The 19,704-nt window shown below is 34.2% G+C and overlaps 1 protein-coding gene across 3 annotated transcripts in view; it reads left to right on the top strand.

Moving 5' to 3' along the window:
- LOC145669606 (cyclic AMP response element-binding protein A-like) overlaps positions 1-19,704 on the top strand; it is a 472,254-nt gene that overhangs the window by 433,803 nt on the left and 18,747 nt on the right. For 2 of the 3 annotated variants that reach the window (XM_081737832.1, XM_081737831.1), the window contains exons 5-7: positions 2,956-3,215; positions 11,106-11,249; positions 13,405-13,653. In XM_081737832.1, the coding sequence (XP_081593958.1) occupies positions 2,956-3,215; positions 11,106-11,249; positions 13,405-13,653 (653 nt within the window). The remainder of the gene's footprint in view (positions 1-2,955; positions 3,216-11,105; positions 11,250-13,404; positions 13,654-19,704) is intronic. The other variant, XM_081737833.1, reaches the window with a different exon arrangement.

Genomic DNA, 19,704 nt, shown 5'->3' with positions numbered 1-19,704 from the left:
TACGTCCCACAGTTATGCCGGCTAGGCTAAAGGAGACGGTGAGGATGGGAAATGAATGAAATGATGGAATGAAGAAAGTAGGAGAAAACGGAAGAACCCGAGAAAACCCCACTCACACGGTGCTTGTGCACTACAAAGCTCACTTGACGCGAGTTGGGATCGAACCAAGGACCCGATGCACCAGAGGTGAACGCTCTACCACTGAGCCACCGCGGTTTCCTGTGATCTACAAGAAATATGTACAAATCGTATCATCTCCTCTTTCCCGCCATTTTCGGATAGAATTTCCAAAATTCGTGCAAATGATTCGTGATGTTCATATTCATGTATAAAAAAGTCTCGTCTACCGAAAAAAAAAAAAGCTGTAATAATAGATAAATTCCCCATTTTATCCCTCCCTTCCGAAGGAAAATCCCTAAATTCATACAAGTGAATTAAATATACGTATTTTGTTTGTGTATTAGAAAGGACCAATGTACAGAATAGCATGCCTTCATGTCCTATTAAGACTCTGGTATGGAGCGTGGCCTTTACAGATCAGAGACGTGGATATTAAGGAAAGCTGAAATGTCCAAGCTGCAAGCATTTGAAATGTGATGTTAGCGCAGAATGCTGCGTATATCATGGACCGAAAGGAAAAGGAATGAAGACGTACTAAAGGAGGCTAATGAAGGACAACAGATCATGAAGATAATAGGAAAAAGAAGAAACAGCATGGTTGGCCATCTTATTCGACACTCCGATTGGATCACTGTGCTGATAGAGGGAAAGGCAGAAGGAAAATCAGAAAGAGAAAACCAAGGATAGAATATCTAGATACAGTTATGAAGAAGAGACCTTATCAAAATATAAATCAGCTCTCCCAAGGGAGAGAAAAGTTTTAAAATTCCCATGTTGCCCACCAACCTATGATTGAGGAGAAAAAGAAGGATGTATGCCCTCTAGTTCAAATGCATGGAAGCACGATGACTCGGTAATAGAACGCTCACCTTTGGTGCGAAGGGTTCGTAGTTCGATTCCAGGCCATATGAGTTTGTGGTGCACAACCTCATGTCCGTGGACCTTCTCGAGATTCTGTTTCCTCCCATATTCTCATTCTGCCCCAGTTTTATTTTAATCATTCACTTTTCATTAACCATTCGTCTCACTGAGCCTAAAAGGGATAAGCATGGGGCGTTATATTGGAAATTTCATTTCATTTTCTTATTAGAGTGGCATTATTCATACAGGTGAATGAGATATTTGCATTCTCGACACCAGAAAACCCCCATATACAAAATTCCATGCAATAATATCCATTTTTTTTTTTTTTAAAATAAAAGTATTTCTTCCAAAGGTTAGTGTCTCGGAAAGACTATGTTGGAAAAATATTGTCAGTTTTCGGTTGAAGTACTATTCAGAAAGCAAATATATACGCTACCAAGACTTAGAATCATTCTTTTACGTCGATACGTAATAAAACAGAGCATATATTAGTATATACAATAGATGAAATCAGTGACGGCTTTAGCGGGTAGGCTAGGTAGACATGAGCCTACCCAAAAATTTTAAAAAAATATATAAACGCTAAAAGATACAATAAAGAGTAAATATATTTCCCACTATTTATAATAATGGTAGATAATTACTTAACAAATAGCATCAACCACTACTGTAAAAGTAATTTCCTACTGCTATTAACCAATCAAGTGTGTATATGTATCATAAGCGCGGGAGCGGACTACGCAAAATTAAAATTCTAAAGTCGCCCCTGGATGAAATGTTTTATTTATTTACTTATTTATTTGTGGTCTTACAGCAGTTTGTGCGTGACTTTACGAAGTGTATAATATTTTAGTTGGTTTACGTACTATAAAAATTGCTAGTATCAAAGGATGCCATAATCCCTTTAAAAGAAAGAAAATAAAAATCATTTTGAATACATTTTATTACATAGGATGTGTTGGTTTGAAGGTTGTAGACAATGGTGTCACTAAATATTCTATTCAGAGGAAATTTTGACTGAAAGTTTCTGTATTTTAAACTTTTAATCGCAAAATTAAACGTTCTGCAATTTTACGTTGTAGTTAATAACAATTTTAACACACTCCTTCATATTTCTTGAGGTCAGATATTTTTGAATAACTACCTGCTATATATTTCAAAGACTAATCTGTCTTCTTCTTTTGGCAGTAAAAAATTACGAATTTTACTATTTCTTCTTATATTTTAAATAAAATTATTTTAGAAGTGTGTATTTCTACATATGTTCTCAACTAAGGTAGCGTATAAACACAGATTATTATTTTGAGTATACCTCAATAAATAATAGCTTTTCACACAGCAAAAACAACCTATAATTTACAAAACCCGTTGATTAAAGTAATTAGTAGTAGTTACATTGATATATGTCTACACATTTAAAATTATAAGGAATGAAATTATGTAGTACATTTAGTTCCTGCCATTGTTTGCAGGAAACATCGAACCTGTACATTTCTTCTATAGAATTTTTAATGCTAATTTTGTCTTCAAGTTTATAAGTTTTATCCCCTAAATTTGATAGAAAATACACACTTCTAAAGATTTTCATTGAGTCTGAAGTGTAAGAAGAAATAAAAGCATATAAAATTGTCAATTTATTCCTGTCAGAAAAAGAAGACCGATTATTAGTTATTATTTAATAGAAATTAAAAATTGTACTCATTTTTAAGGTAAATGGTAATTTGACACAACGTTTCAATGACCATTTGTCATCTTCCTCATGCGTGTTTCTTATGAAATTAGGTTGTTTATAGAACTCTTTACTTTGATCAGTTTCCTCCATTATAGATAAAATGTTGCTTTTCAAATCGAATCAGTGCTATAAAAATTCCTCTGCCACTGAAATAAGTATTCCTGACCGTTCTACAAGTAACTATAATGTTAACATATGCTGAAAGTTGACTAATATCTGTGTGTGTCTTTTGTTTGCAGGGTTCTCACTGCCACCAACGCCTCCATCGTCCACCACAAGTGACTGCGAGGGTAACCTCTCCCCGATCCATCATCCAGCTTCACCAAGCAGTAACAATGGCCTCTCAAGTACAACAAATGCCACCTCGTCTAGGCAGCAAAGTCGACAACAATCCACAACGCGTCTGTTTGTCTCTCCCAGCAACTCGTCGAGTAGGCAGCCGATTCAGACGCCGCTTATCAGCAATCAGCCTGTTAGTATGGACAGAAAGAGAACAACTGTATGTTAGAGGATATATGCTTTACTAATGTCTCGGGGCTTGGCCTACCGCTAACATCACTTCTTTTAAGAGGCAGCATTACTTCAGAGAGAGTTGCAACAGAAGAGAGTTCATTTTTAAGCATGGCTCAGGTGTTTTTTAATAGGTCATAATGAAACAAGGAATAGCTTGTGCAAAATGTGATATTAACTGCATTACTTGTCTGTCGGATGCTGTAATAATGTTAACTAGGGTTAGGATTTTTAGAAGCAGGTTTCATAAGACTAAAAGAAAGGGAAAAGATACTTTAATAGGGCGGAAAAATGTGTGTTATTGTCCTTAACTATTTTGATAACTGACCTTGAGTTTTTGTTTAAGTTTTTTTAAGGACAGACGTCACATATTTATAACCGTAAACACGAAAGTGTAAGAATCCACAATAATCAATAAATGTGTAATAGAAGTTTGAAAAGTAGCAATAAAAGACATCTTTTGAGACATTTCTCAGTTTCAGTTTTAGGCTTTAACTGATCTCAACAAAAAATTATGCGCTCATGTCAACGGAGAAAAGCGCTCACGTTTGGATTAATTTCTAGTTGCGCTTTTTATGCTAGTTTGAGGATGCCGAATTTAAAATAAAATTAAGTCTTTAAGTTTTACGTCCCATGGTTATGCCGGGCAGGCTACAGAAGACGATGATGAGAAATGAATGAAATGATGGAATGGAGAAAGTCTGAGGAAACGGAAGAATCCCGAGAAAACCCACCTACACGGTGTTTGTTCACCACAAAGCTCACTTGGCGCGGGCTATGCTGAATCCAGTGGAACCATTTTCAAACATATTCGTCCCTAATTACTAGAAAAATTACCTCAAAGTTGGGACATTTATATTTATTTATATCCCAAATGTGAGACCATTTTTCTCGTAGCTCAATGGACGAATATAGTTATAAAAAAAAAGTTCCATTGGATTCAGAGTTCTCAAATCAGCATAAAAAACGCCCACGTTTGGATAAATTTCTAATTGCGTTTTTAATGTTAATTAAAGGATGCTGAATCCAGTGGAACCATTTTCAAACATATTCGTCCCTGGTCATTAGAAAAAGTATGTCCCTGGTCATTGAGACATTTATATTTATTTATATCCCAAATGTGAGATCATTTTTCTCGTTGTTCCATGGACGAATATATTTTTAAAAAATAGTTCCATTAGGTTTAATGTTCTTAAATCAGCAAAAAAGCACCCCACGTTTGGATAAATTTCTAATTGCGCTTTTTATGTTGATTTGAGAACACTGAATCCAATGGAACTATTTTTGAACATATTCGCCCAAGAGAATGACCTAAAAAGTTGTGATATAAATAAATATAATAATTCTAATTTTGACATCATTTTTCTCGTGACTCAATGAACGAATATAGCTTTAAAAAATAGTTTCATTGGATTCAGTATCCTCAAAGCAGCATTGAAAGCGCAATTAGAAAATTATGCAAAGATGGACGCTTTTAATGCTAATTTGAGAACACTGAAACCAATGGAACTTTTTTTTAAAACCATATTTGTCCATGGAATCACAAGAAAAATGACCTAAGGAGTTGTGATATAAATAAGTATAAATATTGCAACTTTGAGATCATCTTTCTCGTGACTCCATGGACGAATATGGTTTTCAAAAAGTAGTTCCATTAGATTCGGTATTCTCAAATCAGCATAAAAAGCGCAATTAGAAATTTATTTATTTTTCCACCTTAGGAACTTTGAGTTCATGGCTTCGTCAGGCGGTAGCTTACAGATATTACACATTTAGACAAATTCAAATAAAGATACGTGACAATAGTGTTAAAATAGTGACGTAATTTTTTTTAACGTTAATTGCACGTGTAACATATATTTTCAGAATTGAGAACATAAGTTTAGTTGCCTGGTTTTCAGTGTTTACAAAGTTAGAATTTTACTGAGTTTTCGTATAAGGTAAACTGTCTTGCTTAGTTTCCTCTACAAATCATTGACATGTTCATCTCAGATTAACTTAGGATCCATTTTTTTTTTTAGTCCAAGCGGGGCACTCTTTACTACTGGCATGAGAAGTAGTTCCTTGGTAGATCATCTAAGTAGATTATGAATAATCGTTGTGCGAATTTTGGTCCTAGATCGGTCAGGTTGTTAGTGACATATCAAGAGTTCATACACGGACAATATGCTGGTGGTGCCTCCAATGTAACATTTTGTACAAAATATTGCTTGTTTTATTGGTATCAATTTAAAAAGCTGACCCTTGGTTAAAAAATTGACTCTTCTGTTACAACTCTCTATAGAAAAGAAAACGCTGGTTCTTAATCAGGGGAAAACAAAGGATTTGGAACTCCATCTTCAGAGCACATTCAAAAATCACTTTATTTAAACAATAATAATGTTGTAAATATTGTTTATGCATGTAGCTATCACATTGTGTCTGCCCTTTTCTTTATCTCTATACTCAACAAAAATAACTGAGAAGTTCCCAAACATGTTTTTACAAGACTGCTTCAAGGATCTTTTACTGTCCCATTCTCACTACTAGGATCCATTTTTTTTTTAAATCCAAGCGGGGCACTTTTTTCTACTAGCATGAGAAATAGTTCTTTTGGTAGGTCATCTAAATACTATTATTGTTTAACATTGCTATACAACTATTAATTGACTGCCAAGGTGATTTGAGGGTACTGTTCAAAGGAGGTCATAAATTTCTTCGTACCTTTGGTTCGATTATGGATAGTCATGTCATATTTTTGTCGCGATATTTTGCTTCTCCTGAAGATGTACCAATGGGAGCCGAGCACCATATGTCATGCTCATGGTCTCACAGTAATTTGTGACAATGAGCATCATATATGATGCTCAAGAACCTGAATAGATTAGTAATTTATGATATCAAGCATGAGCATCATATATGATGCTCATGGCCCCACAGAGAAATAAGCTGAGCACCATATATGGTGCTCATGGCAGTCAACCTGTTTTAACTTGATAAATCGTAAGATACACACAAGAAATATATTCTTAAAATTCTACAATGCAGTGAATTTATAACGCAATGAGACAAAATACAAAGCATACTTAGGGCCTGGCGAATTAAAAGCAAGTAATAGTGTAACATTTACTCCACGCGAAGGAGTTTGGTTTGTATGGAATGATATTTTCTCAATTAATATAGAAACTGAAAATGGTACAGTTCTATCGCTTCTGGCTTTAGTAGAGATATTGGAATATAAATGGAATATATCTTTGGGAGGCTTAATTGATTGCACAAAACAGCCTTTCACTATCTATTGTCGTGTTTACTCTATAGCGATCAGTTAAAACCGGAAGTTGTTGATTTCTGCTATTTCCGGTTTGCGTAGAAGGTTAAGAGAAAAGCTCTTGCTCTTTGTAGATCGATATTGAAACCGGAAGTTGTAACAGATTTCTGTTATTTTCGGTTTTAGTAGAGAGTGAAGGAAGGAAGATTAAGATGCGTAATCAGTTATAGAAATCCACTTTTCGTTACCCATTACTATTGTTGCTCTACAGCGATCAACGTTAAAACCGGAAATGGTTGAACCAACGAACTCGATTCGTGAGTTTTGATTCTCTTTATCCTAACAAAATTGAAGGTGATTCATCAAGAAGCTCTTGAGATATTTTGTGTCTGGAATGGACAGACACATATATATAATTCTTTTCAACAGTGTGGAGACAATTACTGTGTATGGCGAGCATCAACATGTAAAATATCAATAAGAAACAAGTTCGGGAACTTCTCGCAATATCTTTATTTCCTCTTGAATTTATTTACGAATATTTATTAACTTAATATAGGATATTTCATCATTAGCAAGGAACTCCCAAACATATCTGATTTGAGACATTACAAATTGGTGTACAAAATTGATTATTGCAATTTAACCATTAGTTGAATTGCTGTAATTTGTTTACGTTCAAATTGTCTACATTAAAAAATTATGAAAATGACTGAAAAGAATGTTAATTTCTTTGCTTTTAGAATGTCCTGTATGGGTGTTGTTCTTCTTTTCTTTCTCTCTTTTTCTTATCGTAGTGCATGCCTTCCAGACATTTTTCTTCCTTTCTTTTATTTGTATGTGTTTAGTGTCATGTGTAGTTGTGTTCTTCATGAGCTGTCCAGCTTGAAAAAAAAAGTACAGTTCTGTAATTTTTAATTACAAACAAGTAAATAAATACCGCATTTGTTCACTTAATTTATCGCACTTTGTTAATCTATATTTTCCGCTGAAAAAAAATCAGGAGTGCGTAAAATATACAGAATTTTCAATAGAGATCTTATTGGTTTTAATTTAGTGTACAGTAGTTATTGTCATCATTTTGTTGTAATATTGTAACATAGGACTTACGTTGAATTATCAATAAATTGAATTTTTGACAACCATAAGGAATGCAAAGTATGTAGAGAGCTCCTTTGTGGCTAAGCGGTTAGCGTACGTGCCTTTGACGTGGGAGACCCAGGTTCGATATCCGGCGGGAGCTCATGTGGATTGGATTCCACTTTAATCAGTAGATCCCGTCTCATATAGCCTCGCTGCTTAAAGGGACGTAAAACTCACACTCAACTCAACAAAGTATGTAGACGGGATGTAGACAAAGTATGTACCGAGCGAAGTATTTAAGTGGTAGATCGTTGGCTTCGCATTCGGAAGGTCGTAGATTCGATTCCCTCTGCCGACTATCCTGACTGGGGTTTTTCAGGGTTTTCCTCAGTCCTACCATCCAAATGCCGGGATGGTATCTACTAAAACAGGCCCTGTCCGATGCCTTCCCATTGTTATTGTTGTTGTTCGATATCCAGTGTAAAATGGCCTCTGAGCTGTATCTGGTGATTGTTAAATAAATATTAAAAATAAAAATAAAAATAAAAATAAAAATAAAAATGAAAATGAAAATAAAAATAAATAAATAAAATAAATAAACTGAACGTTCTCTGTTAGTACCAAATTTTATTTATTTATTTATTTACTTTGTGGAGACAAGTTTATAACTGTCCTAAATCTTTTACATACTTCGTAGCTATTTCACAGAGAAAATGGTAAAGGAAAAAAATCACATTAGTCTCTCTCCATGTACTCCAGTTAATATTTTTGGCCACTTAGATAGATCGATAATTCTTATACCATATTTCTTGCTAAACAGACAACGTAATCGTAGATTGTTATTATATATTATTATGATTCAGGCAGTAATAAGTTTTAGACCTCTTAGAATTTTCAAAAGCTTCTTGTCTCGTTTCTCTATATATGTATATGATATGACGCGTAGCACCATCTTGCTTTGCAACTTAAACGATCGAAATTTTTAACAATAATTGGGAGAAAGAATAACACTTCTCACACATAAATATTACATATATACAGAGTGTTTCAAAACAACACCGACAACGTTTGGGAGGTGATTCCTGACACCAAGATAAGACAAAAAATATAGACCAACCTGGATGCAAAAATCTGGTCATTTCGGAGCTATAGGCTACCGAAAACATGAAAAAATGAACTTTAATGGTCCATAGCTCCAATACAATGGGACCTGCCGTAGTCTGATCAAGACTTCAATTGCAAACTGGTATGTATCCTATCCAAATATCTATATTTCTGAATCCTGCAGTACTTCCGCAACGATTTTTATAGAGGTAGTTCGTGAGTACTTCAAATTATATGCCCATAGCCAAACTTCCTCTATAAAAGTTCTTGCCGAAGTACCTTAGGATTCTGAAACACGTGTTTTTAGATAGCGCACATATTAGTTCTAAGTGGAGTCTTGACCCGACTGCGGTAGGTCCCATAGTTTTGGAGCTATGAACCTTTAAAGTTCACTTTTTCATGTTTTCAGGAGCCTATAACTCCGAAAGGGAGCATTTGTGCACCCAGGTTAGTCTATACTTTTTGTCTTATCTTGGTGTCAGGAATCACCTCCTGAACGTTGTCAGTGTTGTTTCGAACACATTCTGTATATGCATATAAATGTTCGTAATTAATTTCGGACGTTCTATTTGTGTGGAATTTATGGAAATTGAAATTCTCTTAATGAAGAAGGCATTTTATCTTCCAATCAGCCTATAGTTTAGTATTTTCAGGAATATTTAACAGCATATTATACCAACATCAATTAAGGTTTCCTAGCTTGACATTCGCAATTTTTTTCTCCTTCATAAATTTGTCAACAGCATTCTGAGTCATAATACCTCAACATTTTTACATACTTCTGAATTATCTCTAGCACCATTTGAGGACATTTTTCTTCAATTTTTAGATTTCTTGAACGAACGATGATTTTTTCCCAAGCTCAGTGTAGCCAGACTGTGTCAATCTTTGTGTTTGTAAAAGAAGCATTCGAGATAGGTTGAATTTGCAGTTTTTCACGGAGAACAATATTAACTTGAACTATCAAGAAAGAATATCACATTTCTCAGTTATCCTAATTTTAATCCCTGTGTTCAGCTTTAAACTTCCAAATCACGTTTAAAGTAATAAAAATCGCACTTTTATGTCCTAAAATATGAATCGAGGTCAAATTAATTGTTAACTTCCTGTCATCTTTAATTGATCCAAGATTAAAATAGGAAAAGAAATTAGATTCGTTAAGAAGTTTCTAAATATGGGATCCTCTAATTTTCACACGTTAAGGTGTAAAAGCCGAATGTACCGTAGAGTTGCATTAATAGCATTCCCGTGCTGAACTTATTCCCGTCTGAAACACATTTAACAGTTCAGTTGCATCTTTTCGATCTCCGAATCCAATGCAAGGTAAGCTTAAATACATGAAAAATAGACAAAAAGTTGAGCGAATAGAAAATGAAATGAAATTTATACTTTCGTGTCATTGTTAATCTAAAGGAAACGGGTGATTGCAAGTGAAATGAGGGGACACATTGACCCAGTGGTGGAGGGTTCCTCTGATGCGTAGGGTTCTTGGTTCTGTCCTTGACCTAGTAAGTTTGTGGTGGACAACATCGTGCCCATGGATTTTCTCAGGGTACCCCCGTTTCCTCCCACAATTCCACTCTACCAGTTCTTCCATCATCATTCACTTGTCTTAATCATTTGCCTCCTTTAGCGTAAAGGGCATAATCATGGAACGTTAAAGTAAAAGATGTTATTTGAAAGTGAATGAGTATATTGGTGAAAACGGCAGAACGCCTACTCTATAGAAAACCCACAGAAACGATGTTGTGCACCATAAACTCACGTAGCCGGAGATCGAACAGAGATCCCTCACACCAGACGTGAGCTCTCTACCACTTAACCCCCATATTCCAATTAATTGAACAGAAAAGAGTCGCAATTTAATTTGACATTCGATTTTTGCAGTTAACCAGATAATATTTAAGTCTCTCAAAAATGTATAAAGTACCGCGGTGGCTCAGCAGTAAAGCGTTTATCTCTGGTGCCTGGGGTCCCTAGTTTGACCCAAACTCGCGCCAAGTGAACTTTGTGGTGGGAAAACACTGTGTGCGTGGGATTTCTCGAGATTATTCTATTTCCTCCCACTTTATTCAATTCCACCATTTCATTCATTTCTCATCATCACCATGTCCTTTAGCCTATATGGCATAACCGTGAGACGTAAAACTGAATTATTTCATTTTAATTTCAATATCTACAGTCCTTCATATGTGAAAATCTGGTAGCACATTTGATTTCATTTTCTTTTCTAACTTTGGCTCTGTTATTTCAGGAGTTTTTCAATAGAAACATCAGCACAATTCATATTGTAGGACCTGGAAGTAAGGAAGTGAACATGAAACATTTATTATAAAATTTGTCTTTTGCTTACTATTACCAAAAATGTATATAAAGTACTTAATTATTTCTATTAAAGATCATACAAATTGACAATTAAATAAACATCTTGGTTTATAATTACAGAAGGGTTCTACCGGCATGTTGATATTGACAGAAGAGGAAAAGAGAACTCTGGTCGCAGAAGGCTATCCAATTCCTACGAGGCTCCCACTCACGAAGGCAGAGGAAAAATCGCTAAAGAAGATCAGGAGAAAAATTAAAAATAAGGTATGATTTTATTTGATTTTATTTATTTACTGATTATTTAATCGTCTAAGACAATCATTAATATATGAATTAACTGATGTACGTGTGACATAAGAAAGTTTTGTTTATTTTTATTAATTAATTAATTAATTACATAAAATCAATCTAAAAAGTTTTTAGAAATATTGGAGTGCTGTAAACATTAATTTTCCTTGTGTTATTTATAGTTAATATCTATATTTTGTATACTAAAAATACCACCAAAATAATAATAATAATAAAAATCCTTGATCTCTACTTAAGCACCCTTTTATTAATTTAATCGTATACGTTTTACAATCTAGATTTTTTTAAAAAAATAAGTATGATTTCATCGAGTAATGGACACTGAAGATTAAACAATTTAAAATCTTCAAATGAATTTCTCATAGGTGGTATTTCGGTAATTTGAGCGCAGGTAAGCATTTACAAAGTGTGATCAAAAAGTATGCTGAATGTAGTTGCACAGTGACATCTATAGAAGTTGTATTCATTTCAGCTAGTAAGCCCGGTAGCTTAAACTTTTGGTGCAGTCAATGACGAGTTTGAACGAGTTTTGACAAGATAGTTGGCTTCCAGAGGCAGAAGAGTGAGGACGTGTTAAGAGTGTCTGTCCCACGCCAAGATTAAGTTTTGTTCTAAGCTGCAAAAAAGTGCCAAAAAATCTCATAAATTGTCAAAGTCAGTGTATGGCGATGAAGCGATTGCATTGAAGACTGTTTACAAGTGGTAGGAGCGATTCAGAAGCTGCAAGGGGTCGATTGGAAACGAGCAACGATCGAAACGTCTTTCGACGTACAAAAGAAAAAAAATGCACTTATCATTGGTTCAAGCAGGCGAGTGACTATTCGAGACCTTTCCACACAACTAAATATCTTGTATGGGTCCGTGAAAAGCTTTTAACCGCCGATTAAAGGCAAATGGCTTCCTTCTTCACTATGAAAATGCGCCGTGCCACACCTTGCTTTTGATCCGCGAGTTTTTGGCCGAAAAAATATTCACGTCTGTCCACATTCGCTGTGCTATCCAGATATAAAAGTATGTGACTTCTGGTTCTTCCCAAAAATTAAAACCTTGCTTAAAGGAAAACGTTTTGACACCATTCCTGACATTAAGAGGGCCACAACAGAGCAGCTAAACGCCCTTCCAAAAGAAGCCTTCCAGAAATGCTTCCAGTCATGGATTCAACGTTGGGATAAATGCACTGCTAGCAAAGGACAGTACTTTGAAGGAGATTAAATCAAATCCATGTAAACTTATTACTTTATTTCTAATAAAATTATTCACCGTATTTTTTGATCACAACTCGTAGTTTATGGGCATAGGAATAAGTTACATACATGCATACATGCTTCTTCATATATACATTATTTCAATATAGACTTAAACAAGACCACACATCATGTGACGCTGAAATTATCAACCCATCAAGTGGATTAATGTAATAATAATTCACAATTTAGTTTTTTTGCTGTTAACGAAGTACATGTAATAGTGTTTTTTTTTCTTTCTTAGAATTGAAAATTTAGTATTACTCGAATCCACGAACACACATAAATTTCTTACGAGTCATACACCGATGATGATGATAAATAGTAATTGAAACCATACGATTGAATTAATAAAATGGGTGTTTAGTATTTCATTTAAAATATGCATCCTGTCAGTGTGTATTTAGAAATTACAACCAAAATGTTATTTTGAACTTGGAAATTGATTTTTAGAAGTTTTAGCTGCCATTTGCACGAATAAATATATTATTAATATTAACTTGGTCTTTTTTTTTTTTTTTTTTTTTGGTGTGTGTGTGTGCACATTCCTGCTGCTTGTAAATTACCATTTTACCCAAGGAAGTGTTACTATGAAGGATTTAAATCAATTTTAAACTTTTCCTCCATTTTTATGTGTGCATATCCTTGCTACTTGTAAATTACCTTTTTACCCAAAGAAGTATTCCTACGAAGAATTTAAATCAATTATATAAACATTTTCTAAATTATTATTTTTTTTTTGTCTGTGTGTGTGTGCAGACCCTTGCTACTTGTAAAATTACCCTTTTACCCAAAGGAGTATTGCTACGAAGGATTTAAATAAATTATTTAAACGTTTCCTCCATTTTTTTTTTGTGTGTATGCAGATCTCGGCGCAGGAGAGTCGAAGAAAAAAGAAGGAATATATGGATGCGTTAGAGAAAAAAGTAGAAGCGCTTACCTCTGAGAATAACGAGTATAAGAAGAAGATTGAAACATTGGAGGGGACCAATGCCAACCTACTTAGTCAGTTACAGAAACTACAAGCCATGGTTGCCAATTCTTCCAACAATAACACTAGTAGCAGCAAAGTCAATAAAACCACAGGAACCCAAACAATAACTGAGTCCACAGTAGTAAGTAGCTCCTAAGTTATTTTCGGTTACTTTTGAACAGAACTTTTAAACAATACTAGCGATAAAGAATTAAATGTAATGAAAATTGCTATAGAGATTTTTTTTTTTTCTGTACCTGGGTCGGGTCTTGGCCTTCTCTGCAATCATTCCTTCGAGTTATGTTTGTTAGATAATTTAATTTTCACACGCATAAAAGTGACATTTCTTTTCAGTGGGCCTTCACAGAATTCAAAGTGTAAACTCAGCGCCTCTGTTTTGCTAATCTATCTATTACAATGTTACAATAGCAATGAAAACGCCTGAGCTCCAATCTCTAACTTTGGATTTCAAACCTTTGATTTACGGTTATTTGTGATTTCACGTTTAACAAAAACAAATATTTTAAAGTATGTGTACTTTAAATAAATTATTTAAATACATCTTTTTCATAAAGTTTACGTTTTAAAATTATTGTTCAAAACCTTTGTATTTTAATAAGCCTTCTCCAAAATCAATGCAAATGAATTGTGCTACCATCTTTGGGAGTTCTTTTAAACTATATGTTTTTGGACGTTTATATGTTTGTGGCCAATCCTTTCGACAATGAGATCTCGGAAACTACAGGCTCTAGAAAGATGACGTTTTCACTGATTGATTGCAAATTTTGCATAGATTGTCCACTTCTAATTGAATATTTAAAATACATGACCATTATTTCTTTATTACATTTTTATGGGTACACTGGAAGTGTTGAAATTAAAAAAAAAAAAAAAAAAACTAAACTAAAGCATCATATCTTACGCATTATACATTCCAACACCATATTGTTGTATATAGGTGTTGTATATGTCTCAGGCGTTTGCTTCATGGACAAATAATAATGAAGAAGAAAGGATAACCATTTCTCCAGTCTAAGATGAATCTTTACTTTTGGAGTGTCTTGCCCAATAAACACCATATATAACTGACATTATAATTAATTGTGTATGTAATATATTTGCTTATTACATAATGCATGCAAGAAGAAACCACTGATCATATATGAATTAGAAACTTCAACCGGAAGTAGGCTCAAATCTTGCAAACGGTGCGAGATATTGAAAAAATAATCGAAAAATCTCGTCTTTATAGTAACGTTTGCCGATTTTTATCACATCTTTAACTTTCGTCTGTAAAGGGATCGAGGATTTTCTGACAGAGGGTGCACCAATAACTACCAATACATTTGAATTAAATTTAAATTTTTTAAATGCCTTTAGGCATCTGTGGTATGAATAAGGAATTTATCTGGAAGTACTACGATTCTGTTTTCGGTAAATCCTTTTCCTTCAAAACCTGCAGAAAATTGACTTAAGCTATTGCTTTTGCAAAACTCTGCTTTCTTTTAAGCCCGGAACGGAAACCTGACATGAAATGTTCGGAAAGTATTGCTATTTTCACTGCTAGCTTCTCACTTTAGATAATGTGTATTCACAACGAAGGGGGGTGGGGTGCACATGATACGATGTACACCCCCCTAAATCCGGCCCTGTGTACATATGTTGTGAGGAATAACAAGGAGATTCATGCTCATATGTGAATGATGAGCTGTGTAAAGAGCGAAGGTTCAGCTAGTCTATATATTAAAATGCTAGGTTTATATGTTTTTCCACAATCCTTTCGGCAATGAGATCTCGAAAACCATAAGTGCTAGAAACGTGCCGTTTTCACTGGTCGATTCCAAATTTTGTGTAGATTGTCCAGTTCTCATTCAAATTTTCAAAAACCGTATCGTTATTGTTCTATTCAACATTTTAGGGGCCGTTTTGCGCCCTAAGATTAACATTGTTGCAGGCCGAAACCACGCCAGTAGAGAAGTATGGCGAGTTGACGGACATTGCAGGCGCTTTGCTTAACTCTGAATGGCAAAACCTATGGCATGCTGGCAACTTCAAAAGCCTCAAGGACACAATGAGGCGTACTCGGACGGATATGCATTTATTAGAAAAAAAATATTTCCATTTGATATCGCGTTAGCTCTACAAATTTGCTGCAAACTCACTCCAACATCTATGCATAGCAATCCACTTCCTTTGTGAGTCTCCTATCCTTTATTTGTGTGAGTAAGGATAGGAGACATACACAGTAGGAAGGAGATTCATGGTCATAACAGAACGATGCGCTGAGTAGACAGCGCAGGTTCAGCTAGTTTTAATAAAACACGACATACTAATTGGTTCAGGACTAGAATAGAATATTTTTATTGTCTTTAAATCTGTATACAGACAATAGACAACGTCAAATGAAGTTATAGAAGCGCTTTTTTTTTTTTTTTTTTTACCTGTATCAATATACCTTTATCTTCCTCAAACTCCTTAACATTATAATAGGATACAACAGCAACTAACCAATCATACACTTTATTTTTAAATTGAGTAATAAGTAATTTTGCGTATGTATTGGCAATCTGTTCATAAATTTTATACCTTGTACTTTATAGCAGATTTTTTTTTTTTTTTTTTTGATAGCCTGCTATACGATATATTAACTTGTTTAGCAAATCTTGTATAATATGGATGAACATCTTGTCTACGCTGCATATCTGACATATTTTGTTTTACATATACTAAAACCTTATATATACAGGATTTAGGATTTAGATTTCTGCGCTCTCGGCATCTAAGGCCATTTAGCCCGTCACGTTTGAGAGATAACGTCTCTCGGGAATCATACTATCCGGGGAAAGGAAGGAAGGAAGCGGCCTAGGACCTATAAGTTAGGTACCACCCCGGCATTTGCCTGGTGTGAGTGAGGAAAACCCAGGAAATCCTCATTCAGGGTGGCTGGCCTGAAAAAGCGTATTACACTTTTTCGACCGAGAGGCTCCACCGGGAATCGAACCCGCACCGAAGGCGAGAACGTTAGCGACTACGCTATGCGGGGCCACACCTTATATACAGTATATACAAATTAACAACAGCAATAATTTTTAACTTACAGAACAAAGGTTTACAGTGTTCTTTATATGATGCACCACTAACTATTCTAATAACTTTATTATTATTTTTTTAGTAGCAGGACCTCATTTGTGTAGTTACTGTTACCACAAAACAATATTCTACTGTCCTTTGAGAAAAAGCATAATATGCTGATCTTGTAGTTGTTCGGAACTATATCTCTTAAATTTCGCATCAAACTTATTATTCTCGAATGTTATACATACCTATTCTATATGTGCTTTCCATGTTAATTGTCTATCAAGAATGATACCAAGAAATTTTACATTCTTTGATACTATCGGACACTCATTCAATGAAAATAGTAGTTTTATTTTCAATATTTTTTTTTTTTTAAAAAGCCCGTTTGCCTTAAACAATTCCTTGATTTCTATAAAGGTTTTCTCATTGAATATTATTAGCTAGCTGTGTAAGATTATTGCTGGTGTTTAGCAAGAGTGTGTCATCAGCATAACGAAGAGATTTAGCTGAAATATTCATTGGTAAATCATTTATCATCAATATAAACAATAACGGTCCGAGTACAGAACCTTAAGGGACCCTTATTTTATTGGAATGCTATCCGATTTCCTTCCATTGATATTAACAATCTGAGTGCGACCTTTTAAGTATGTTTTAATAAAGTTCAGATTTTTATCTTGAAAACCATAACACTCTAATTTTATTTAATATTATGTTCTATACAGTCAAAAGCCTTGCTTAAGTCACAGAAAGTGGCCAATGTAAAACTTTCATTTTCAAATACCTCATGTATACATTTTAATATACATATTAACACATATTATTTAATAATTGCCGAACTTTTCAATGAGAATTTCCATCTTTCTCAAAGACGTTTTCTTAAAACGTCTGGAATTCACGATCATCTCAAAAGTTTCATCTTGGTACAGAATCTTGAACCAACTACTCTTTTTTCGTGTAATCTAGGAAGATCATTCCATGTGCGTAGCTTACTTATTACTAGTCATATAATATTTACGAATTTAAGTATATATATATATATATATATATATATATATATATATATATATACACTCATTAATTGCGCTTTAGTTCTTTCCTCAATAATAATTTTATTCCCGATGTTGGCTTTTACGGGATGTTGGTGAATGCCCGTAAGAAAAATTGGAAAAAAATTATTATTTTTCATTAATTTACCGGAAAGAATTAAAGCTCAGTCAATGTGATTATTCTTTCATTTGTTATGTATTATGAAATAGTGCAAACTTTTTCGTATTATTTACGAAATACTTTTCAGTCTGTACACCTATCTGTTCATACACTGCCGCTCTTTTAACCACAAGAAAGTTCCACTTAAGTCGATTGCACTAAGGTTGTTGATTTAACTTCCTTGTCTTCTCTAGAACATCTTATTAAATATTGATTCTAAACTAAGGAAAGAAATCGTTGGTTTTGACTCTTTTAAATGATTATTATTTCTTGTCAAGATGGCTTTGCTTGTTTTTCTTCGTTTATTTAATAAACAGTCTGAGAGCGTTTTCGTCGTGAGAAACTTAACAATTACCAGTTGCTTTAAGAATCATAATAACATCGTGAGAACTACGTTTAAAATATGTTACACTGCAGTTGGTACTAATATATATGTTTATTGTTTGTTTTTCTAATTGCGTTCACTGCACTTTGCACAAGAGTGTAAACCAATCATTTCATTCCTCTAAAGACTTGGTTGAAACTTGAGATGCATAGACGTGAAAGTCATTAAACAAGAGTTTTTTTTCTATTTTACTAATACAAGTGAGGATGTGAATTATAATACCAGTGGCGTATTTAGGATTTTGTTTCGGGGGCGGGGGACTATGCACAACACATGAATAAGCACTTATATTTTAATCGATTATCTACTAATTCACTAATTCACTAAGAAAAAAACGTGAAACTCGTATGTCGGTGGGCGATCCCCCCCCCTTCCGATAGGCAAATCTGAAATGACGCTCCTGCAAACACACATTGAATATTTGGAATCTCATTTCAACTTAACTGATTTCATTTTAGAAAACAATGAAAATATTCAGTTTTTTTTTTATTATTATTATTATCTGAAAGAAAATGTTGAGACAAATTGAAGCAGAAATATGCTGATTGCAGTTTTAATGGCAAAAATTGCAGACTGGTGAATCTTATATGATATGATACCCACAAAAATTTAGCGGTGAATCTAACCTTTTTTTTTCTATTCATAGAAGAAAAGAGAAACGTCCTCTTGACCTACCTAATTTCCCGGGCTATTTATTCCGTCCCTCTTGATTTTCTTTAATTCAAACATTTACTTTTCTTTATAACTAAACGATGTAAATATTCCTTTGCTATAATAACTAAAGTCCCGTTATGTTGATATCCGTGGAAGTTCGTGTGGAACACAAGTTTCGCTTATCAGCTCTTTTTTAGTTTCGGTGTTACTGACGACGGAGGACTTGAATCACAACTAACAACGGTTGAAAGTATGATAGGAGAAACGAAAGAAAGCAACAACTAAGAAAAAGAAACAAAAAAGTAGAATGGACGAAAGAAAAGAAAGAACTCAGTTCTTACATGGAATAAAATTTGACAAATACAGTATTATTTCTGAAAAAAGAACTAAGAAAATGGAAAGAATGAAATTTTTAGAAATGGTAAGAAGGATTATTGTTATACGTGGAATGCGTAAACACTAATAAATTTATTACAACAAATTTATTTTGAAGGGAGAGGGCCTTGAGCCCGATAGCCCCTCCTAAATATACCACTGTGTAATACCTTGATATACTTACCAACTGTTCAATCAAGTCATCAGTTTCCGTGCCTCTTGCCACACAATTTCCTTAATAACACATTCTTTGGTACACTTTTAGCTACATTTCATTGTAAGTTTGAGACAGTGCATGCATCAGAATTCAGAGGCAAATAAATATACAGGAGTTACTCAGCTTACCCTTATAAAGTCGATTGTATAAAGACGATATAATGTCAAACGTGGATACTTAGATAAAATGTATACTACACAGTTCGCTTTTAATGTTCTTGCTTTCTGCGTGCGTAGTCCGTAGTTCGATCCCGGGTAGCGTGTTAAGTCTCTGAT

The sequence above is a fragment of the Thermobia domestica genome, chromosome 14 (genome assembly GCF_964235325.1).
Source record: "Thermobia domestica chromosome 14, izTheDome1.hap1.1, whole genome shotgun sequence".
Lineage (NCBI taxonomy): Eukaryota > Metazoa > Arthropoda > Insecta > Zygentoma > Lepismatidae > Thermobia > Thermobia domestica.
This window is presented reverse-complemented; position numbering and strand designations above follow the sequence as displayed.